We start from the raw sequence: 21119 nt of genomic DNA on the forward strand, positions 1-21119 counted from the left end.
GCTCGTTTGATTCGTGTTGAAAATTACACTAAAAAGTATTAAATAAAATTAACTGCGTTAAAAACAACCGACTTCAAAAACGGAAAAGTAAAAAATAAAAAAGATTTGATATTATAAATTACTACATATTATTTAGATGTGCTATTTATTAAATAGGTTTGAAGTCGGTGCCAAACACTAAGCACTTAGTATTAAGCCCGTGCACCGACATCAAACCTATTTAATAAATAGCACATCTAAATAATATGTAGTAATTTATAATATCAAATCTTTTTTATTTTTTACTTTTCCGTTTTTGAAGTCGGTTGTTTTTAACGCAGTTAATTTTATTTTAAATGCTATGTTGTTACCCTTTTAATAAAAACAAGTAATCTCAACAATCATCTATTTTTATCAGGCCAAAAGGATAAATATTTCTTGTCTAAAATAACAATATATTTGATGTATTAACGCTGGTGTGATAATAGGCGTTCTTGAGAGATCGTTTATTTTTTATACGATGTCGTGGGACTAGAATAATCTTACTAATATGTAAAGTTAGGTCCGTAAGTTTTTTATTCAGTCACACAAAAAATAATGAATAAATTGTAATAATTATAAACACTACAGTGAATATAACATTAACAAAACTAGTTATAATACTTAAAAAATGTTATCGTTAAAATAAATTACCATCAATATCAACCCTAACGAGGAATAAATTGACAATGCGCGCTTAATATGGAATTTTATCACCTATTACGTAAGCACATAATCATTTGTACGTTCAAGTCGTTGGTGAGTTCGTGACGTCATCGCGCCAACCGCGAAACGAGCAAAGAAATATATATCTTTGTTTATTTGATTTCATGGTGAATTGAACCTTCATTGCTTCCTTTGAAATTATTCGAATTTAAAATTAAATTTGCTATAGTGAGAATTTATAAACGATAATTGGCTTATCTGTCTAAATGACATTTCACGCATATAGCCCGCCATTTTTCGTTTACTAAATCGGTTTAATAAAAATAGCAATACATATAATGTTAAATATAAAGTTCACAATTTCCAACGCAATAATTGTTTAAAATAAATAATTAAAAAATATTAGTTACAATCAACAAACAGCGTCAACAAATCCCTTTTCACATTTTATGTAGAAATTAGGTATCATATAATACACTTGAATACACACATGAAATGGCAATCGCATTAACAGACATACACACAAACAAGAAATTCGCATCAGCTAAGCATGCATGGTTATCAAGCAATACATTCGCAATGCTAGAAACTAAAAAGCAGTTTTTGGGAAGAATTCTATGTTGTAAGTCTCTTTATAAATTTTGAAGCATTTTATTTCATAATGGAATGTATGATAAAAAGATTAAACGAATGTCTGCATACTTATCACTATAGATATAATCAACTTAACGCAGTGTCTGAAATTTTTAATAATTGGTTTTTTATATAAAATTCAGTGTCACATATCAAGTTTCACCTAGTAAATTCACTACTAACCGTACTTTTACGTAAGCTCTTTTTTAATATTTTTATGATACCTCAACCAAAATGTCCTTGAACTTCTATTTTGATGTACCTATACATGGTAAGTTACAGTCACATATTAAATTTTATCTGGGTCATTTTTTTTTTTCATTTTGTTTTCCTTTCCCCACTCTCCTACAGCAAGGTAGAGCTCAGTGAGCTGCGCAACACTCCATTTAACAAAAATATAGAATTTCCCCAGTCCACCTATTTTCCCCAATAGTTTTAATATCAACTGTGATATCCCCCTTTTTTAAATATTTTGTTTCTTTATTTTTTGTTTCCCCTTCTCGCCTTGAATAGTGAAGTACAGTCTTATCACTGTATCCCAAAATTTTCCCGAATGTTATATGTCAATTTCCCCATCCCCCATTTATTCCTTCCACTCACCTATGAATAGTGAGGTACAGCCTCATCAGCTCAGTGAACTGCGGGTCCTCAAAGCCGAGCATGGTGCAATAGTTAGCGGACCAGTCCTTCGCCTCATCGATGGCTCCAATACCCTTGCCGTCGCGGTACACGTTGCGGTAGATTGTCGCCGCGATGACGGGTAACTTGGCGATAAGGTTCATCGCGTCTTCGTATACGTACTGGAAGTTGGGAATTTTAGATATTTTTTTTGTAGGGAAAAAAGGTTATTACGCATTGTAAATGGGGGTAAAACTATTATTTTTTTCTATAGGAGCGCGTCTTTGTGAAGTTATAATGGTGAAATAAGAGAAATGATTTTCCTTTTTTACATTTTTTTTTTATTTACAGCATCCCTTCCTCCCAGTACTTAGACTTGAGGTTTACCTAAGTCCTGGAAAATGGCGGTAACATTATTTTTTAGTTCTCTGTGAGCCCCTTCTTTGTGAAGTTGCTATGACGAAATATTAGAGGAATGATTTTCATTTTTTTTCTAAAAATCGAGTGTGACCCACCTCCCAGTACTTAGACTTGTGCACGCCCTCCGCGTACGCCTGCGCGAACTTGGACTCGCTGTTGAGCGCGGTCACGGCGGCCGAGAACTGCGACATCGGGTGCAGCTTGCTCGGCATGTTGTTCAGCATCGTCACCACGTGCGCGGGCAGCTCGGCTCTGCGCACCAACACGAATTATAAATAAAAAAAATATCTAATATGAGTCGAACTCACGACATTGAGGATACAGTATGTATGGTATTCGCGAAAGAGCAACTCCGGTACAAACATTATAAATAACTCATAAGTAAACAAAATCGGTCTAATGTGAGTCGGACTAGAAGGATACCATACAAGAGCAACTGTAAAAAGTTGGTCACGCATCCAATTGATGGCCGTGCTAACCGTAGCTTAACCTTGACTAAATTATTTGTTGTTATAGAGGCATCAAAAATAAACATTTTCTAAAAATTGCTTCCGTCTATCTATCGTGGTTCACGAATTCAAGTCTCATTTCATCTGTCCTTAAATAATAATCAGCTTTGAGCCGATACATCTTTCTAGATGGCTAGATGACTTCCAAATATGCATTACACTAAAATAATTTCACATAGTCGTCATTACCTACCTCTGAGCCCATTCCTTAGAAATGGCCTGCACTTGTGCGTCGGTGGGCACTTCGCCAGTCATCAGCAGCCAGAAAAGCCCCTCAGGCAGCGGCTCTTCCCCGCCCTTAGCCTTGGGCAGCGCCTTTTGGCACTCCGGGATCGAGAGCCCGCGGAAACGGATACCCTCGTCCGCGTCCAGCACGGAGGTCTCACAGATCAGACCTTTGATACCGCGCATGCCACCGTACATCTGGGACCGGGTGTTATTGTCATTGCATTGCACGGATATAATAGGAAGGAAAATAATGATAATTTAAAATGGACTTTATGATATCCTTTGTAATACTCCTCTATCCCTAAAAGTTATTCAAATGTGATTCCAAGATAAGTCCTGTAAAAGGGATAATGTTTTTCCCCTGAAAATCTATCGTGAGACCGAAGGAACTCGAAACATAATCTTCATCTGTACGATACAATGAACCCTCAAATTACTTATTGTTATAATTATACGAATACACTCTACGACAGGTTATTGGCGGTTCAACAATCTCCAAATAATAACCATTATCTTCATATTTGCCTTTCAATTTACAACTTAATATTAATATACCTACCTACATTTAAATGTAAAAAGTATAACCTTCCATAGATGTTAATTCAATTGACAATATTACAGCTCGAAATGCGATACCTCGGAGTTTAGTAAATATTTTTTTATGATCAACTTCAAAGAACTGAATCGTTGACTTTGCTTATATTTCATTTTTGCCTACTAGAATTCTCATATGCAAAGGTAGTATTTATAAACATTGGTGACAACATAATATATACGTATACATATACATTATACACATTCAACCCCCGCAAATGTTAAATAAATAAACGCTACACTAGGGCTGAATTGACTATATAAAAGGAAATGTATCTCCCATAAATGAAAACAAAACCTAAGAACTTTCCGAACTGGACGATGCTATAAAGTTTACCTTTATAGCAAATTTTTATAACATGTATTTTTTTAAAGACTACAGACTTAAGGACTGATCACTCACCATGTCAACGGTGACCTCTCCAACTTTGGTGGCGCCATGTTTCTTGCGGAATTCGCGGATCTTCTCTTGTTCCTTGGGAATCTTATCTTGAAGAACGCTCTTCAGGTTCGTGTTCTCCGCACTCAAGTTGCGGAGCAGAATCGTTGCCGTTGGGCATATTTTCTATAAGACAAAAGAAAACATATTATGTGTTGGAATGTTCCAAACTGACACCATGGACAATGGACAATAGTACAGTAGTATGCAAACATAGTAAAAGAATGTCTGGTTCCAAGCTGATACCTTGGGCACTTCTATAGAACTGTAGTATGCAGATAGTATACGGATGTCTATTTTCCCAATTTTTATACCAGGATGATAAACTTTTGCCATATTTAAGGATAATCAATACGAATACATATTATAAATAAATGAAATGAAAATAACGAGAAATCTCGAAGACTAGAAATAATATTTATGTGTACATACTTTGAAATTAGTCGGATTTTCCTTACGGAAAATAAAGTACTTAGTCGTTCTATTGAGTACAATGAAAATAATATAATTTCTGAAAACCATACTCTGGAAAAGAACCTATGTTTATTATCACATACAAAGTAATAAAAAAATATATATTGTGTAATTAGAAAAGTTTAAACACTAATCCTAATGTAATAATCCTAATAAAATCTTAAGTTGTACCTCGTGGTCACTAACTACCTAGTATAAATCGGAAACAACTACTATTATAATTTACACGTTTCTCGGTCACTATCTATGTAGGGTAGAATAACATACACAATGAGTCGTTATAATTGTACATACACAATGTTTATACTTCCTCTAATTGCGGATTATTTCTGTATGTGAATACCAATATTTACGTAGCCAATAACCATATGTTATCACAACTGAATCCAAAAACAGGTAAATTTTGTTTCAAGTTCAAAGCAATGACATGGATGTTACATACATACGATTATCTTTTATAATTTCATAATATTATTAACTAGCTTCCGCCCGCGACTCCGTCCGCGCGGATGTCGGTCTTCGCGTGGATGGTTTATTTCTCCATTTTGAGTAACTCTGACAATGACATCTTATAAATATCTATTGGACCAAATACGGCTAGGCCTATAATAATACGCAACGTGTGTTCGCGGTTCTACAGAACGTCTATGGATAAAACTGAAAAATTAAGATTAATTTCTTTTCTACGTATTTTTAGAGGATAAAAAGTATCCTATTTTACGCCCAGGATAATCTATAATATAAAAATGAATCGCAAAATGTGTTGGTAAGCGCATAACTCGAGAACAACTGAACCGATTTCGTTAATTCTTTTTTTATTACATTTCTTGAAGTACGAGGATGGTTCTTATGGAGAGAAAACGTAAAAATGTACCACGGGCGAAGCCGGGGCGGACCGCTAGTAAGTTATAATTATACCAAGTTTCATCGAAATCGAACCGTTAGTTTTCACGTGATGTCTTCACATACAGACAGATAGACAGACAATTTTTTTTAATCACATATTTGGGTTTGGAATCGATCCAGTAACACCCCCACACCCACATCCCTGCTATTTATTTTTTCAATATTTTCAATGTACAGAATTGACCCTTCTACAGATTTATTATCTTAATATATATAAATCTCATGTCACAATGTTTGTCCTCAATGGACTCCGAAACCACATAACCGATTATAAATTATAATAAAATTCGCACACCACGTGAAGTTCGATCCAACTTGAGAGATAGGATAGTTTAAATCTCAAATCGTTTTAGAGAAAGCGGGCGAAGCCGCGGGCGATAAGCTAGTATGTATATATAGATTAGCTGTGGCCCATGGATGTACCCGGACTGCTGCGTTCCTACCGGTCTTAACGTGACGTTATATTATAGCCTACTGCCTACAGCTGGATTATCTAACAGTGAAATGATTTTTCTAGTCACACTCATGAGTCCTGAAATTAGCGCGTTTCAAGCAAACAAAATCTCCAGCTATATAATCCATATACGTTATAAATGCGAAAGTAACTCTGTCTGTCTGTTACTCAATCACGCCTTAACTACTGAACCAATTTGCATGAAATTTGGTATAGAGATATTTTGATACCCGAGAAAGGCCATAGGATAGGTTTTATCCCGGAAATCCCACGGGGACGGGAACTATACGGGTATTTCTTTGACTGCGCGAGTGAAGCCGCGGGCGGAAGGCTAGTATTATATAGATATAGTTTCATATGATCAATGAGGACCGGGTAATGACACATCGTAGTAACAAAGGCACTGGCCTAGAGCAACACCGGTTTGTTCAAGGCGGTCAACTTAGATAATACCGGATGAAAAATACAACATACAACTTATTAGGTTATGAGGCCAAAGTACAATCGAAGGAAATTTTTATTTGGATAATCCATCGTTTAGGTTTCAACCTTTGCTTGTTTCCTTGAAATCAATTTTGTATTGAGGAAAAATACTTCACTGCAAGAGTACAAGGGCATAATGTTCGTAAATTGTTAATGTACGTAGTATATATCTGTCAACTGTGTTGTTAAGTAGAGGATACACTTTATAGCTAAAACTTAACTCACTTAAGTATTTTTAACCTTTATTTTATTTTATTTACAGGAAAAAAAACTCATCAAAAGCACTACCTTCTTCACTAAACATTAAGTACCTAAGTACTATTTATTATTTAAACAGGTCGAGGTTTAGCGTGCAGTTACCGTATTGTTTGTAATTTAACTGCATTTTATCCGTGTCGCTTCAACTGCGGTAAAACGCAGACGTATATCCAAGACAAAATTATAACATAACTAATAACTACACTTCCTGAGAAGAGTGAACAGGTACCTAAAGATTCACGCTCTATCTAAGACCTCATCTACGCTAACAAAACAAGATCTCGGCTAAGCGTTTCCTATAGTACGAAAAAAATGAGCGTGTGTGCACACGTGGCAAATTATTATTAAAAGATACCAAAATCGTCGCCTACGATGACGTGACGGTATCGCTATGACGCGACCTCGAAATTTTACTTTCAATGCGCCTATAGAAGATTCAATTAAAAGATCCACATAACAAACATCTACCTGCAGCAATGAAACAAAACACGGCCACAATCTCGCATAACCTATTACCGAAGGCGATAAACGATCAGCAGCCGGGTCAAAGGAGCAGAGTTTAAACAATTGACATTGTTGGAACACAATGACTTACTCGACGCGCCTGTAATTGATTAGCTGTGTCCGCATCCGTCCGCAACTATTGCTGACAGATTCCTCAAATTGCACGCCAGTTATTGTAATATGATACTTGCGTTGTAACTTGTAAGGTTTCTAGACTTTTCATTTAGACGGTTAGTGTGAATGGATGTCGTGAAGAAGCTCTGCTGTAACTTGTGTAAGAGTATTTTCAACAAGGCTACACAGATTACTGAATAATTACGAGACAATTTTCTGAGAAAATGAACAGGTAGGTACTTTGCGACGTCGCGTCCGTTTATTAGATCGATATTTACGGCTATGAAAAATGTGTCACAATATGGTCACAATAATGAAAAGACATTGAAACATTTAATCGTTGTAAATATTCTTATTCTAAAGTCATACATAAAGTAGGTACTTAGTCATTATCAAATAATTAAGAACACGTACCTGTTCTAGTTAGCTCGTATGTTAAACAAATGAATCTATTTAAAATTGATTACAAATACAATTTTAATTGGCTAAATGGAGGATTGATAGACCTTTTAATTAAACATGCATTAAGCCATTGATAATTGCAGTTTAAAGTACAAATGATTAAGAAAACTAATTCAATCATTTTATTGCCTTCAGATTATTTTTATTTTCTTTTGTAACATTTTCAAATTGATAGGTAGTTAGGTACATTTAAAACGATGGAATGAAAATATTATGTACATCAAAACAGAACATTGAATTTGAATCAGATCTACGGTTTATAATATATTATTATCTATTATCTAGTTATAATAAAGAAAATAACATACACCCAAATTATTAGTTTTTTTTTCTGTCAGAAAATTAATACTTCTCACGTTCCTCATTTGTAGGTCAATTCGGGCCCCGGGGAAACCTGGCCTAGGTACTGCCATCAACCTGCTAAGGAGAGGTGCTTATGGCGCATGCCCGCTGAGATAATATTATATTATTATATAATAGAGTCTTGCTTCTTCGTGTTATAACAACTAATTCGATTATTCGAGAGATATTTGATAAGTTGAATATAAAAACATTACAAAAAATGCAGAGAAAAAGTAAAATCATTTGTATACAAAACGCTGTGTAAGAAAACGTTTCTATAAATAATATTTTATTAAGTTTTTTCGATGAACAATTATACAAATGAAGTCTTATGAAGAATAAATTTTTAATTGACCCAAAAATACACAAAATACGACAATACAAAAGTCGAGGAGTAAAAGTATTAAGTTTTTTTTTAAACTGTATAAATAATTTCTATTCAGCGACATTTAGAATCATGTACCGTAAAAACCTTATCACCTACATATACAATGTGAGTTGTGACGAAGTTGAATAAACCCGATTACCATACGTTTACACTTTACAGTCAATATCTTAGGGACACGAACACATTATAAGGACTAAGGAGTATTATTCTTATCCGAATCTAGTATTATTTGGGAAAAAATGTAATAATTGAATGTTTAAATTATATGCTGTTCTGCAAATTCTGATCTAGAATATTCTAGAAGAAAGATCACCAAATCGTTTTCGTTTTGATTGTGTTTCGTTATGAGTTTTAACTTTTACCTGTATCTACTATTTATATCTATTCTGTGCTTTTAAATAACATAGGTCCTCCCACCTCTTTAAAAAACAAATGTTATTTTTCAGTTATTTAAACTATACCTAGGTAAGAAGAGAACTTAACATTAAAATTTAAAAAAACATAGAAAATATTTTTTTCATACTACAGATTTTTTTCAGATCACGATCTCAAATCAGGTAATATTACATCTAGAATTTCAAGCGGATTTCTATAAATAGGTCAATCTTAAGTGCCAATTATTTATAAGTAGGTAGGTGAAATGATACAGCCTATAGAAACGGGGAAAAGTAAAACAGGCCATAGCGCAAGCGCAATGTACATCGAAAATGGGTCTGTAAAAAATGAAATGAATTCTTTCAACCTTTCATATCTTTTGCTTTATCTAAGAGTAATATATTTCTGAATAGGACAGCTTTTATATATCGACTATATACTGTAAAACATGCCTGCAGGCTGCAATACTGAAAGATAGCAAAGTTTCTGTACCGTTTTCTACTCGCAAATCATTTTCCATTAATTACCTATTATGGATTGCAAACTCCAAAAAATTATTCCAATTTTATTTTGCTTTACCGTATTTTACTTAGGTATATTTTATCATTCTTTTTAATTTGCTAAAATCTAGAGCAGAGGAAGCCACCTCAAAATCTAATTTGTAAACGGTTTGTTGGCTTCATTTGTTTTGCAGATTTTCGCTTTTGTTCCGACACTGGCAAATGTCTCGGGCATTATTAAATATACAAATATTCCAGTATGTTCTCGAATGATTATCCAAGAAAAAAATGAATTAAATTACAGTAATGAAGTTACTTAAACGATGGTATTATTGGGCATAACCAAAACAAAAGTAAAACAAAAACCAATATAGAATTGGCTTCTTCCTCGTAACATTATTTCAAATAAAACGCTAGAAAGAATGGGCTCACAAACACGAATGAATATCGACGTCAGCACGACAAAATCAGGCGCCAAAATATTGGTAGCATTGAAGCGAGAATAACCTTGGTCGGGGCACGTAGTTACGCAATACTGTGTAATACAGCGAACACTATCCACTATCCAGTGTTCTACAGACAACACACGCACGTCTGCCGTTATATTATAAAAAACTAGCTTTCCGCCTGCGGCGCCCGCGTTTTCAAAGAAAAACCCGCATAGTTCCCGTTCCCATGGGATTTCCGGGATAAAACCTAGCCTATATTACTCGTGGATAATGTAGCTTGCGAATGGTGAAATAATTTTTAAAATCGGTCCAGTAGTTTATGAGCCTATTCATTACAATCAAACAGACAAACAAAGTTTTCCTCTATATAATATTAGTGTAGAGTGATGTAGACTAGCTGTGCTCTCGCTGTTTTACCCCCATGGCTCCACGATAATTATTGGTCTTTAAGGGTGATCATATAATTATAGCATATAGCCTTTCTGGATAATTGGGCTATCAAACATTGAAATAATCTTTAAAATCGGACGCCTAGTTCCTGAGATTAGCGCATTCAATCAAAATATTCAGCTTTATGATATTAGTAGGTAATATGGATGCATATATACTGCTACCTTATAATTAATATGTTTTACTTTTACAAGAATCAAGTGATACGTTGGCTACATTATCAGGACATTACATTTGAAATAATATATACTTGATAAAACATGTGTTTCACAAAGTATCCTATTAAAAAGTTGTTCAAATTTTAAGCGTTGAATGTTTTTAAACATTCGTCATTATAAAAGAAGTTCTCATATCGAAGATTCTAGTTAATTATAATACATAATCCCTAGATATTCAGAATAATATGTCCCTAGGGACAACTATTGCATACTATATAAAACCACAGGTCAGTTCTTTGGCATATTATGATATATTATGTAGTTAGATATAAGTTACATATTATGTAATATTGACATGATGTTAAAAGAGCAACTATGGAGTTTCTTGCCGATTCTTCTCCATAGATACTGCTTTCCGAATCGGCGGTAAATGTTAAAAATAATTATGTAATGACGATTCGAAAGTGCTACTAAATAGTAGTCTAATTGAATAAATGAATGTTTGAGTTTGTTTGAGTTTACTTGATATACATATTCAAGGAGTTACAATAAATATTAAATGTGTTGTTGCCAAATGTTATATCAATCGATCAACAAAAATCCCTGATTTTGACATAGATATTATTAGATTCGCCGAAGCGAAGATAGCGATTTTCTAGAATGATCCACACAATCATATTAACATAGAATGAGATATAGATTTATTTTATTCAAAATAACTGGTAATGAAATAATTTCGCTCCATTTACATAATGGGCGATTGTTCTTTACATAAAATGTACACAATTGCGCGTAATACGTAACTCTTATCCTGTCTCGCTGGTCATGACCATGTAAAAACAAATTGATAATTGTAACCTTAGCTTGTAACACATAATCCGAAATTACATTTTAGTAGGAGATTGATATATGTTCAATTATATCCAAAATATTGCTTTATGGATGATTACTGATTAGTGCTTAAATTTTATATTTTTATTTAGAAAAAATAACGGCACTCGGGGAATGCCGCGGTAAAGCTATTGCATGCTATGCCTTCAAGCCACACCTCCGCCCGTCGGAGTGGGGAGCGTGAGGTTTTTTCGTTACGGAATTTCTCGATTCGGTCCCCGCGCTCAAGGCCCGCGATAGAAGCTATGCAATAGCTTAATATTCAATCTGCCGGTTGAGCTAGTCACGGAATCGCAATGAAACAACTTTATATGTTTTAAATTCAAATTAAATTCTTCAAAATAATTTCGACTAAAAGCTATAACAAAAATGTTTCATCAAAATCTATATATGTAGGTACCTATGTATAAAATGTGTGGTAACAATGTTATAAATGTGGCGTAAATGTTTTATCGCGTAAATTAAATAATATAGGTATGTCTTTGGTTTATCGCAATGCAATGCGGTGAACATTCATGTTGATACAAATGTTTATATAGATATATAGATACTGATACATAAATGATAAAAACTTACCGCTACAGTCTGAAAAGCATACGTCAATGAAAAAAAGGAAAGTTTTTAATAATTATTTTTAACTAGGGGTCCGCCCCGGCTTCGCCCGTGATACATATTTCGCAATAAAAGGTAGCCTATGTGCTTTCTCGGGTATCAAAAATCAAAATATCTCCATACCAAATTTCATGCAAATTGGTTCGGTAGTTTAGGCGTGATTGAGTAACAGACAGACAGACAGAGTTACTTTCGCATTTATAATATTAAGTATGGATAATTATTTCACCGACTTTTTTTAGTATCGTATTGTTTATTATTGAAAAACATATTTTCGCGAGAAAAAAACATTTTAGGGTTCCTTGATAACACCTTGGATCTATTGATAACCGATACACGCCTATACTAATCCATGCTTGAAATAAGATGGTGGTCTAAAACGACTGTTCTATAATTTCCACTACTTATCTTATAAAAGGTTTTAAGACCAGTTTTATCCTAACGATATAAAACATATTCCCACCTATTCAGAAACATTCTTGATCCAAATATATTTATAGAATAGTCCGTGGTATACAAACGTTGTTTATTTTGTTTCAAGATCAATGCTTGGGACTGTATCATAATGTTTAGAAACTATCTACTACCTAGGTACTAGCTTAAATTTTTAACCGACGTTCCCAAAACAAATATTCACAATTCAAGTATTTTTTTGAGTTTGTTGTACCTACGATTACCGATTGACGTAATTATTTTCGTGTTGGATACAAGATAGAGACATTTCTGGATCTGGAGTTGAACTTGTCTCCTAGCCCCTAGGGACGACATTGACCTTCCTTGCACAAAGCTTTATTAATGTTCATCTATAATATAAAAATGAATCCCAAAATGTGTTGGTAAGCGCATAACTTTAGAACAGCTGAACCGATTTCTTTAATACTTTTTTTTTATATTCCTTGAAGTACGAGGATGGTGCTTATGTAGAGAAAACGTGAATATGTACCACGGGCGAAGCCGGGGCGCACCGCTAGTCTATAATATAAAAATGAATTCCAAAATGTGTTGGTAAGCGCATAACTTTAGAACAGCTGAACCGATTTCTTTAATTCTTTTTTTATTATATTCCTTGAAGTACGAGGATGGTTCTTATGTAGAGAAAACGTGAATATGTACCACGGGTGAAGCCGGGGCGCACCGCTAGTCTATAATATAAAAATGAATTCCAAAATGTGTTGGTAAGCGCATAACTTTAGAACAGCTGAACCGATTTCTTTAATTTTTTTTTTATTATATTCCTTGAAGTACGAGGATGGTTCTTATGTAGAGAAAACGTGAATATGTACCACGGGTGAAGCCGGGGAAGACCGCTAGTTCATAATATAAAAGTTTCCTTTTTTTATATGAACTTTATAAATAACGATGCCTGTGCCTACATAATAATCTAGATCTAGAATATCTTGAAGACTTTATCTCAAAAGGGACACAGAGGACGTGAATGTCGTGAACTTTGACGGGCTTTAGATAAATTCATGCGCTTATTCGATAAGGACTGTGATATTATATCGATACTCGTTTGATAGATAATACTCGGATGCAACAGCACAGAAACAATAAAACAATTCAATTATGAATTCAATTTCATGGTGACATTATGCTATCGGCGTAGATTTGGTAGAACGTAACTTTTAATTAATGAAAGACATCATCTTTAATGGAATAGAAATGAATACGCTAATAAACAGGAACAGAAAACAACTCATTCTACATTACTCGTATGCTTTCAATAAAGGTCGATTCATATTTCTTACACGTCCAAAAACCACAAGAACCTTAAGGCCTTTTAAAAAGTAACGGCATAAGACATGCTGTGTACCGTTAAGGGGAGTCCTTTCAGCGAAGCGGAGTAAAATTGGTTTGCAAGATCAAATTTTTCATGTATTTGCAATTATATGACGCTTCTAGAAAAAATAATCAATACACTTCAAGATATTTCCTAAAAAGTGTGCTAATTTGTTACACAACCACGTGTATTTTGGTCGATCATATAAAATCATAAAAATAGGCTAAAATAAAGATCGAAAACGAATTATTTATTAATGAAATTTCTGATTTTGGAAATAATTTTTATATAAGGATATGTATTTTGATGTACTGCAGAAAACGTGCTAAATTTTGGTTTTCTACTGAAGCCCTGTAATTATTAAATACATATTATATCTCAGAACTTAACGTTGCCCAGCGTTTTCTTTACAAACCGCGCTGCCCGCTACCCCGCCAGTCCTGATCAGGCGCTTGCTAACGTAGGACCTGTGTCAAATTATCTCCGCTCGATTTTACGTTTTGAGTAACGATAAATTATTGAAAATGGGTAACAAAACAAACAAAATTCTGAAGAAAGCAGTGTCAGTATCAAAAAAAAGAGTAAACTATAAGAAACGGTATGTAAATTGAGTAATATGATAAAAACGTAGTTACTTGATGACACAGAATAAAAATATCAGTTGGTCATAAAGTTTCACCTCGTATGCTTTTATTTCAAAACGATAAAAGCTGCGTTACTGTGAAATAAGAGTTTAGTTTATAATAATTTGTTTTATATATATAATACTAGTGGTCCGTCCCCGGCTTCGCCCGTGGTACATATTTCGCAATAAAAGGTAGCCTATGCCCTTTTTCGGGTATCAAAATATCTCTATACCAAATTTCATGCAAATTGGTTCAGTAGTTTAGGCGTGATTGAGTAACAGACAGACAGACAGAGTTACGTTCGCATTTATAATATTAGTATGGATTATTATTACGTAATTGGTGTATTATTTGCATAATTTTGGGGTATTATTATTAATTACAGTTGTTTATTTTAAGGAAAAAAACAATAATGATTATTAGTTAAAAAATAAATGATAATAGTCAAATAATAATGATTATTGACTTATAATAATTATTAATCACTACAGTAAAAGTTCCTTATTGGCGGGGTATATGTTCCATAAAATATATGCCTCGAATACAGAAACCGTAATTATTAGATATATGGGATTATAGGTTCTACGTTATACGTTCCTAGGTGACGATTGAGATTTTTTTCGTGTCTCATTTTTTTTAGTTGACATTATAAACTAGGAAGAGTGCAGTAGACGTTACTCGATCACAATTGTCCGTATTTAAGCAAAAAGGAACCAACCAGCAAACATGCACTTCTGAGATATCAAAGGATTTACAAAAACATTTGCAGCTCTGTTAGATGAAGTAAAATTAATATTTATTTTATTTAAATTCATTGATAAATTACTTATTTAAGTATGTGTATATAAATTTGTTCTGAATACTCTAAAACTTTCTAGATAATTAAGAAAATGTGCATGTGGTTCCTTTTAACATTTATCAATTGATAGGTTTTCTCTTATACAAAAAAGAACCACAACCCAGGGATTTAATGATATAAATGAAACTATGTATTTATAATATCGTAATAAAGCTTTTATTAAAAAGATATATAAAATAATACATATAGAGGACGTTTATTCGACGTTATCATCAAATTGGATTTCGAAATCCACCGTGTCTAGTCCATCTATGTGGTCTTCTATTGCATCATCACTAATAAGATTGTTATAAAAACTCGGTGCATATTGTGGAATGAGATGTAATATGGCCTGAATATCGCTTGAAGGTGATGAAAGCTTCTCCAGAGGCATCGACGTATCTTCTGGTTCTTCGTTATCTTCTGTAATAAAAAGAAAAAGCTTTAAATCAAAACAATAAAGCCGCGTGGCTTTTATACGTAGATATATGGCGACAGCAAAATATAATTAGTTCTTATAAAGCCGTGTCCCTACTAGACGGCTAAGTATGTTGTAGGTACATGCGCCATGTACAAAAAACTGGCTAAGTGCGAGTCGGACTCGCGCAACGAAGAGTTCCGTACCATTATCTATAAAAACGGCAAAAAAATCACTGTTTATTGTATGGGAGCCTCTTAAATATTTATTTTATTCTGTTTTTTAGTATTTGTTGTTACAGCGGAATCAGAAATACATCATCTGTGAAAATTTCGACTGTCTAACTATCACAGTTCATGAGACAGAGGGACAGACAGACAGACGGACAGCGGAGTCTTAGTAATAGGGTCTCGTTTTACCTTTTGGGTACGCAACCCTAAAAATCACACGCAACAGTGACCAAACCTAAAAAAAAATTAAATAAACTTGTTAAAATTTTCAATTTCGCGGGCTAGGGCCTTGTTTCGGTCAAAACAGTGGCAGCGCGACTTTAAAAAATCAAACAAATTATTATATGCGCTGAATGTACTGTACTGAATCTAGATCATCGACAGTTGTTTTTAAAACAGGGTTTAGTAGTTTCATCTCACAATGACAGATGAATCGTAACAAAATGACTCTTAATAATTTGACTCGCCTTCGTGAACAACAACAGTGTCGTTAAAATACGTAAATCCACACAGGATTCCTCTTGTACTTACCTACTAATTAATGAACTATCTTTTTAAAATCACTCCACAATCGGGAATGAATCAAAAGTGGATAAAGCGTACATACCTGCATCTCATAGATTCAATAAGTACTTAAATGCATTAAATAAAACTAAGTACTTACCCGTTGTATCTTCATTATTATCTTCGGTATTAGTCTCCAATGCTTTTCTTTCCAATTGCTTCCTTATTTATTTATTACTATACATTTTCACATTTAATTTTAAAGGTAATTAACAAAAACAATAGAACTTACTTCGCGGAGAAAAAAAACGGCCGTCACGTATTCGAAATACTTCGCTGAATGTCACCTATATTGACAGATGTTCGACGTTTTACTTTAAAAATTGGAGTTTTGCACTTTGAGCTATTTAGACGTAATGAAATACGTTGCTTAAAGATGAGAAGCATTCTGCATTGTGCACAAGTCAAGGCATTTGGTACCGTATAGCGATGATGGGTTTCAGGATGATTTACAATATTTATTTATGCATGATAGAACCGAATGCTTGTGGTTTTATTTTGCAATAAAAAATTACAATTAAATTATGAATTTATTTTACGCATAACCATACCACAGAAACCTGGTTCCATTTTGTGTATTAAAAATAATTGTTATTAATAGAAATATGTGTAATGTATAATGGTACCAAGTATCTGCGGATCTGTTTTGTATATAATGACATGATAGTAATATCGTTTATTTGTTTGAACAAAGCAGTCCCGTGGTGCTGTGGTTCGGTTTTGCTTCATATGTATTATTCGTTGTTGCTGGTGGTTCCTTTCTGCTTTTAGTATACCTTGTTTCCAAGGTAAAATTCATGTGGTTCTTGTTTGTATAAGAATTTAGACCACTTTTAAATGAGTATTCTTCAAGAAACGGAAAAAAGCAAATTTGTCGAGTGGTTCCATTTTGCATAAATACGGACAATTTTTGTAACGAATGTGAAAGACGAAACAATAAAACACGCAAAGCGGCTTTTACTATAAACGGAACTACATTTAAAAATATACTTTATTTATTGAGTTATAAGGTTGCTTCCATTCTGTTTATTTACGCTCCTTCTATGTCTCGTTTCAGCACCATACTATGCCTGATTAAATAAATAGATATTAGATAATAAATACAAGGGGAGGCGGACACGCGCAGGCTCGCTCGCGCACCCTTCGCACACCTTACTGCCGCCACGTGATCGTAGTGATGTGACTTGACCAACGCTGTACTCGATAGTTTACAAGAAAAACTATATTTTAACATATTAATATTTGACTTTAATATTAAAACTCTTTTAAAAATATATTAAAAATAATTTTGTGTTGTGTTTTGTATCATACACTTTCTAATATTATGAATGCGAATGTATTATAGTGTAAATGTAAAGTATGTAATGTTACGATATTATATTATAACCGCTAAATTGATTTTTGAAGGTTTTGGTAGGTATAGAATTGATATATATTTATATTGTTTATTATTTCATTTTAAATTATTAATTAATTCTTATTTTTATTTAACATTAAATACTATTATTATTTGATTTATTATTAAAAAATAGTACTAAACCGGATCTTTTATTTTCTTAATTTTAATAGTTAAGAAGTCCACACGTTTTTTCAGATATTTCAATTATACATTTTTTTTAAACTACTTATAATTAATAGAAGACTTTACATTATTATTTAAAATTACATATATTTATACTTTCTTCATACATTTCTCCTTTAATAACATATTGAACAATATATTTTCTTATGTTACATATTTATTTACATAACTTATCGATAGCTCAACACGCAATTGATACCTACCCATCCCTATTTGTCACACACACATTTATATAGTATCTATAGCTCATCTGCCTTCGATGCGCACTAAGCAATTTGTGCAATACACGCGCTCTATACTATTCTAATATTATAATACTCTAAGCTTCTACTGGTAGCAGCAAGTAATATTTATTAGTTACACCAAGTACTTCCATAATTATGTTGTGCTAATTAATAAATTCCTAGTACCTACTTATCTCAGTTTATAAAGTTGTAAATGCTTACTTTATTTACTTTTATATTTACAATCTGACACAAACACTTTTACATTGCTTACATAATAAAAATTGATCACAATTTACTTTTGATATATTTTACACTGTGGCATAGCGCACGTTACGAAAAACAAACGACGCGAGGAGCGCGAGTCACGCGAACGGCCCCCCACACTTCACATCCTAAAATCTTGCCTCGCGTTGAAATACCTCGCGTTAAGGCCCGAATTTTGTTGCAAGTTACATAAGTGTACAAAAGCATTTCACGTGATTGTTCAGAAGATTATCACGCAGACGGCCTTATCATGTCGCCTGATTGCTCGACACACTTTGATTTTAAGGTGAATTTTTAAGAATTACGATAACTTTGGAATTTGCTATTTTTACCCGTCAATCATAATATTCATAACAATTCAACTAGGTAGGCTACCTATCAAATTCCTCTTCGTCCAACCAAAGCTGCATTGGTTGCAGTTGAAAATCCTACATGTTGTAAGTTTTTTACTAGGTACCTAGGTACCTAGGTACGATGTTAAATACGGAGGTTACTGTTCATCGACAACTTCTGTTCAACCTCACCGGGAAGTACGTAGGTATTCACTACATATACGTTTTTACGTCAAGGTTGCATAAAAGTAAGTACCTGCAAACCTACAATCCACAATGACGATAATGACGTTTAATTTCAATAATATTCACAATATTCTATAATCACGGTACGTTTAAGTTAATTATGGTCAACTGTACCTATGCATTCTGCATTTGTGATTTTACATACCTAGGTATGCTAGGTATCTACAGTCTACAAGCATAAGTCTATGCTATGGCCTATGACGATGTTCTATGATTTAAAAAGAAACAGCTGACATGGCTAAGTACTGTGGAATTCTTGGTGGAATTCTATAGTAGTGGTAACGTATTGTCATTATAAATTAAAATACATTATAGGTATTTAATAATAAAACGAAGAGTACCTAGGTTTTAACGATTTGATATGGAGTAGGTACTTGTTACGTACTTCCTATTTACCAGAAATCATATAGGTAGGTAGGTACCTAGGCGAAGTCGAAAATATTTATGTTTGGCGTGGATAAAGGTTATGCGAACTGCGATGTTCTCGTATTATTTTCTTGCCACTCTGCTGGCGTAGGTACCTACCTACTTTAGTTTTTTACATAGGAGAACTACTAATCTACTAACTAATCACTTAAAAAAATCCATCATTTGTGTATTATATAATGCCAAATTTCTTTGAGTAACTATCCTAAAAAAAGCCTAACAAAGACGCTTTCTTATGAAATAATAACATTCAAAAATTTAAAATTTCAATTCTTATGTAAGTTCTTATGTATTGATTTCCTTCTCCTCGATTCCAAAAGCATTTGATAAGCGTCACTTTGACTAGGTATGAAATAAATGGAATTGGTTTACCTACCTATACCGAAGAAAAAAAAAGTATTAATAACAAACTTTTATGTAATCATACCTATATACCTAGGTACCTACTACCTATATTATTTTGAGAAAATAAAGTCAGTTTTCATTGAAAATATTTAGTACAATAAGGTTAACCAATGCACATGCGGTAACGAATCCTGATTTTATTCATCATTACTAAGACAGTTGAAAAATTTGTTAGGTTATAATAATGCCCTCAAAAATACTGAGTAGGTATAACTTAACCATTAAATAATTACTACATAATAGTCTGAAATATAGTAAAACAATTGGAATGATTTTCTGAATTCAAGAAATAATTCACAGTCATGCCCAGTTAAGGCGGTTTTTTTCCCTCCAGCGACTGAGCATAAAGTACTTAAAATCATTAATCAAATAATATACCAATATTCCCGTTCTATTTTTAGTACAAGAGATGTTCTGAAAAATGCACAGTAATTAGTGCACTTTAATCTTAAAATAGTTTTATTCTTATTACATAACTTCAAATTCGAAAATGTGACTGAAAGGTTATGTACTAGTTCCAAAGTATTGAAAATATTTATAGCAAAGAATTACACTAATATTAAAGATTTAGTTACCTGTATTTCTACTAATTTTGAAGTGGTAATCTTGAACAGAGCCATATTTGAACCCACCGAACGCTAACCAGCACGCACAATCTAAGTACTCGTACACCTCGCTATCGATCACATTCGCGAGTAAAGGTTGGCAGTTGGCTGACTTGCCGCTTATCTGATGGCCTGCCCAGCCCGCCGACCGCCGCGCCGCGCCGACCGGCATTCACCTCGGAACATTGATATCTCGGTGTGTAAACAGAGGGCGCTAAAATAAATTGTTTAAGATTGAAAAGAGTACGCGCCACGAAAGGAGTCCCGTAAACTCGGCGCGTAAATCGCCAGTGTGGACTGTTATTTAGGTTAGGTTATTTCATTTTTATGCTATGCAAAAGTGTCAAAGAGATATTATTCTATTAATAGCTATTAACAATAGATGGTTTCCAATAATTAGTAATTTAGCATCCATATTTTAGACTAATTGATAATTTCGATATATAAAGTGTGAATTACCCACAAACGTATTACCATGCAATCACAGACTATACAGAATCCATAATTTTTCCACATTTAGTTCGTACGGCGTATCACAGGTTCATACCAAAGACGAACTAGTATAATAATAATTGTAATATGATATAATATATTAACTAGACAGTGCACCAAAAAATATTTATTTTGAAAG

General features: G+C 33.5%; 1 protein-coding gene across 1 annotated transcript in view; it reads right to left on the minus strand.

Moving 5' to 3' along the window:
• LOC123705595 (probable citrate synthase 2, mitochondrial) overlaps positions 1–20617 on the minus strand; it is a 34052-nt gene extending 13435 nt beyond the window's left edge. Inside the window, exons 1-5 of the mRNA XM_045654458.1 lie at positions 20459–20617; positions 4090–4251; positions 3058–3287; positions 2451–2607; positions 1918–2117 (exon numbers count right to left, since the gene is read on the minus strand). Of these exons, the coding sequence (XP_045510414.1) occupies positions 1918–2117; positions 2451–2607; positions 3058–3287; positions 4090–4251; positions 20459–20503 (794 nt within the window). The 5' untranslated portion in view covers positions 20504–20617. The remainder of the gene's footprint in view (positions 1–1917; positions 2118–2450; positions 2608–3057; positions 3288–4089; positions 4252–20458) is intronic.
• Between the last annotated feature and the right edge of the window lie 502 nt (positions 20618–21119).

This window comes from Colias croceus, chromosome Z (assembly GCF_905220415.1).
Source record: "Colias croceus chromosome Z, ilColCroc2.1".
Taxonomy (NCBI): domain Eukaryota; kingdom Metazoa; phylum Arthropoda; class Insecta; order Lepidoptera; family Pieridae; genus Colias; species Colias croceus.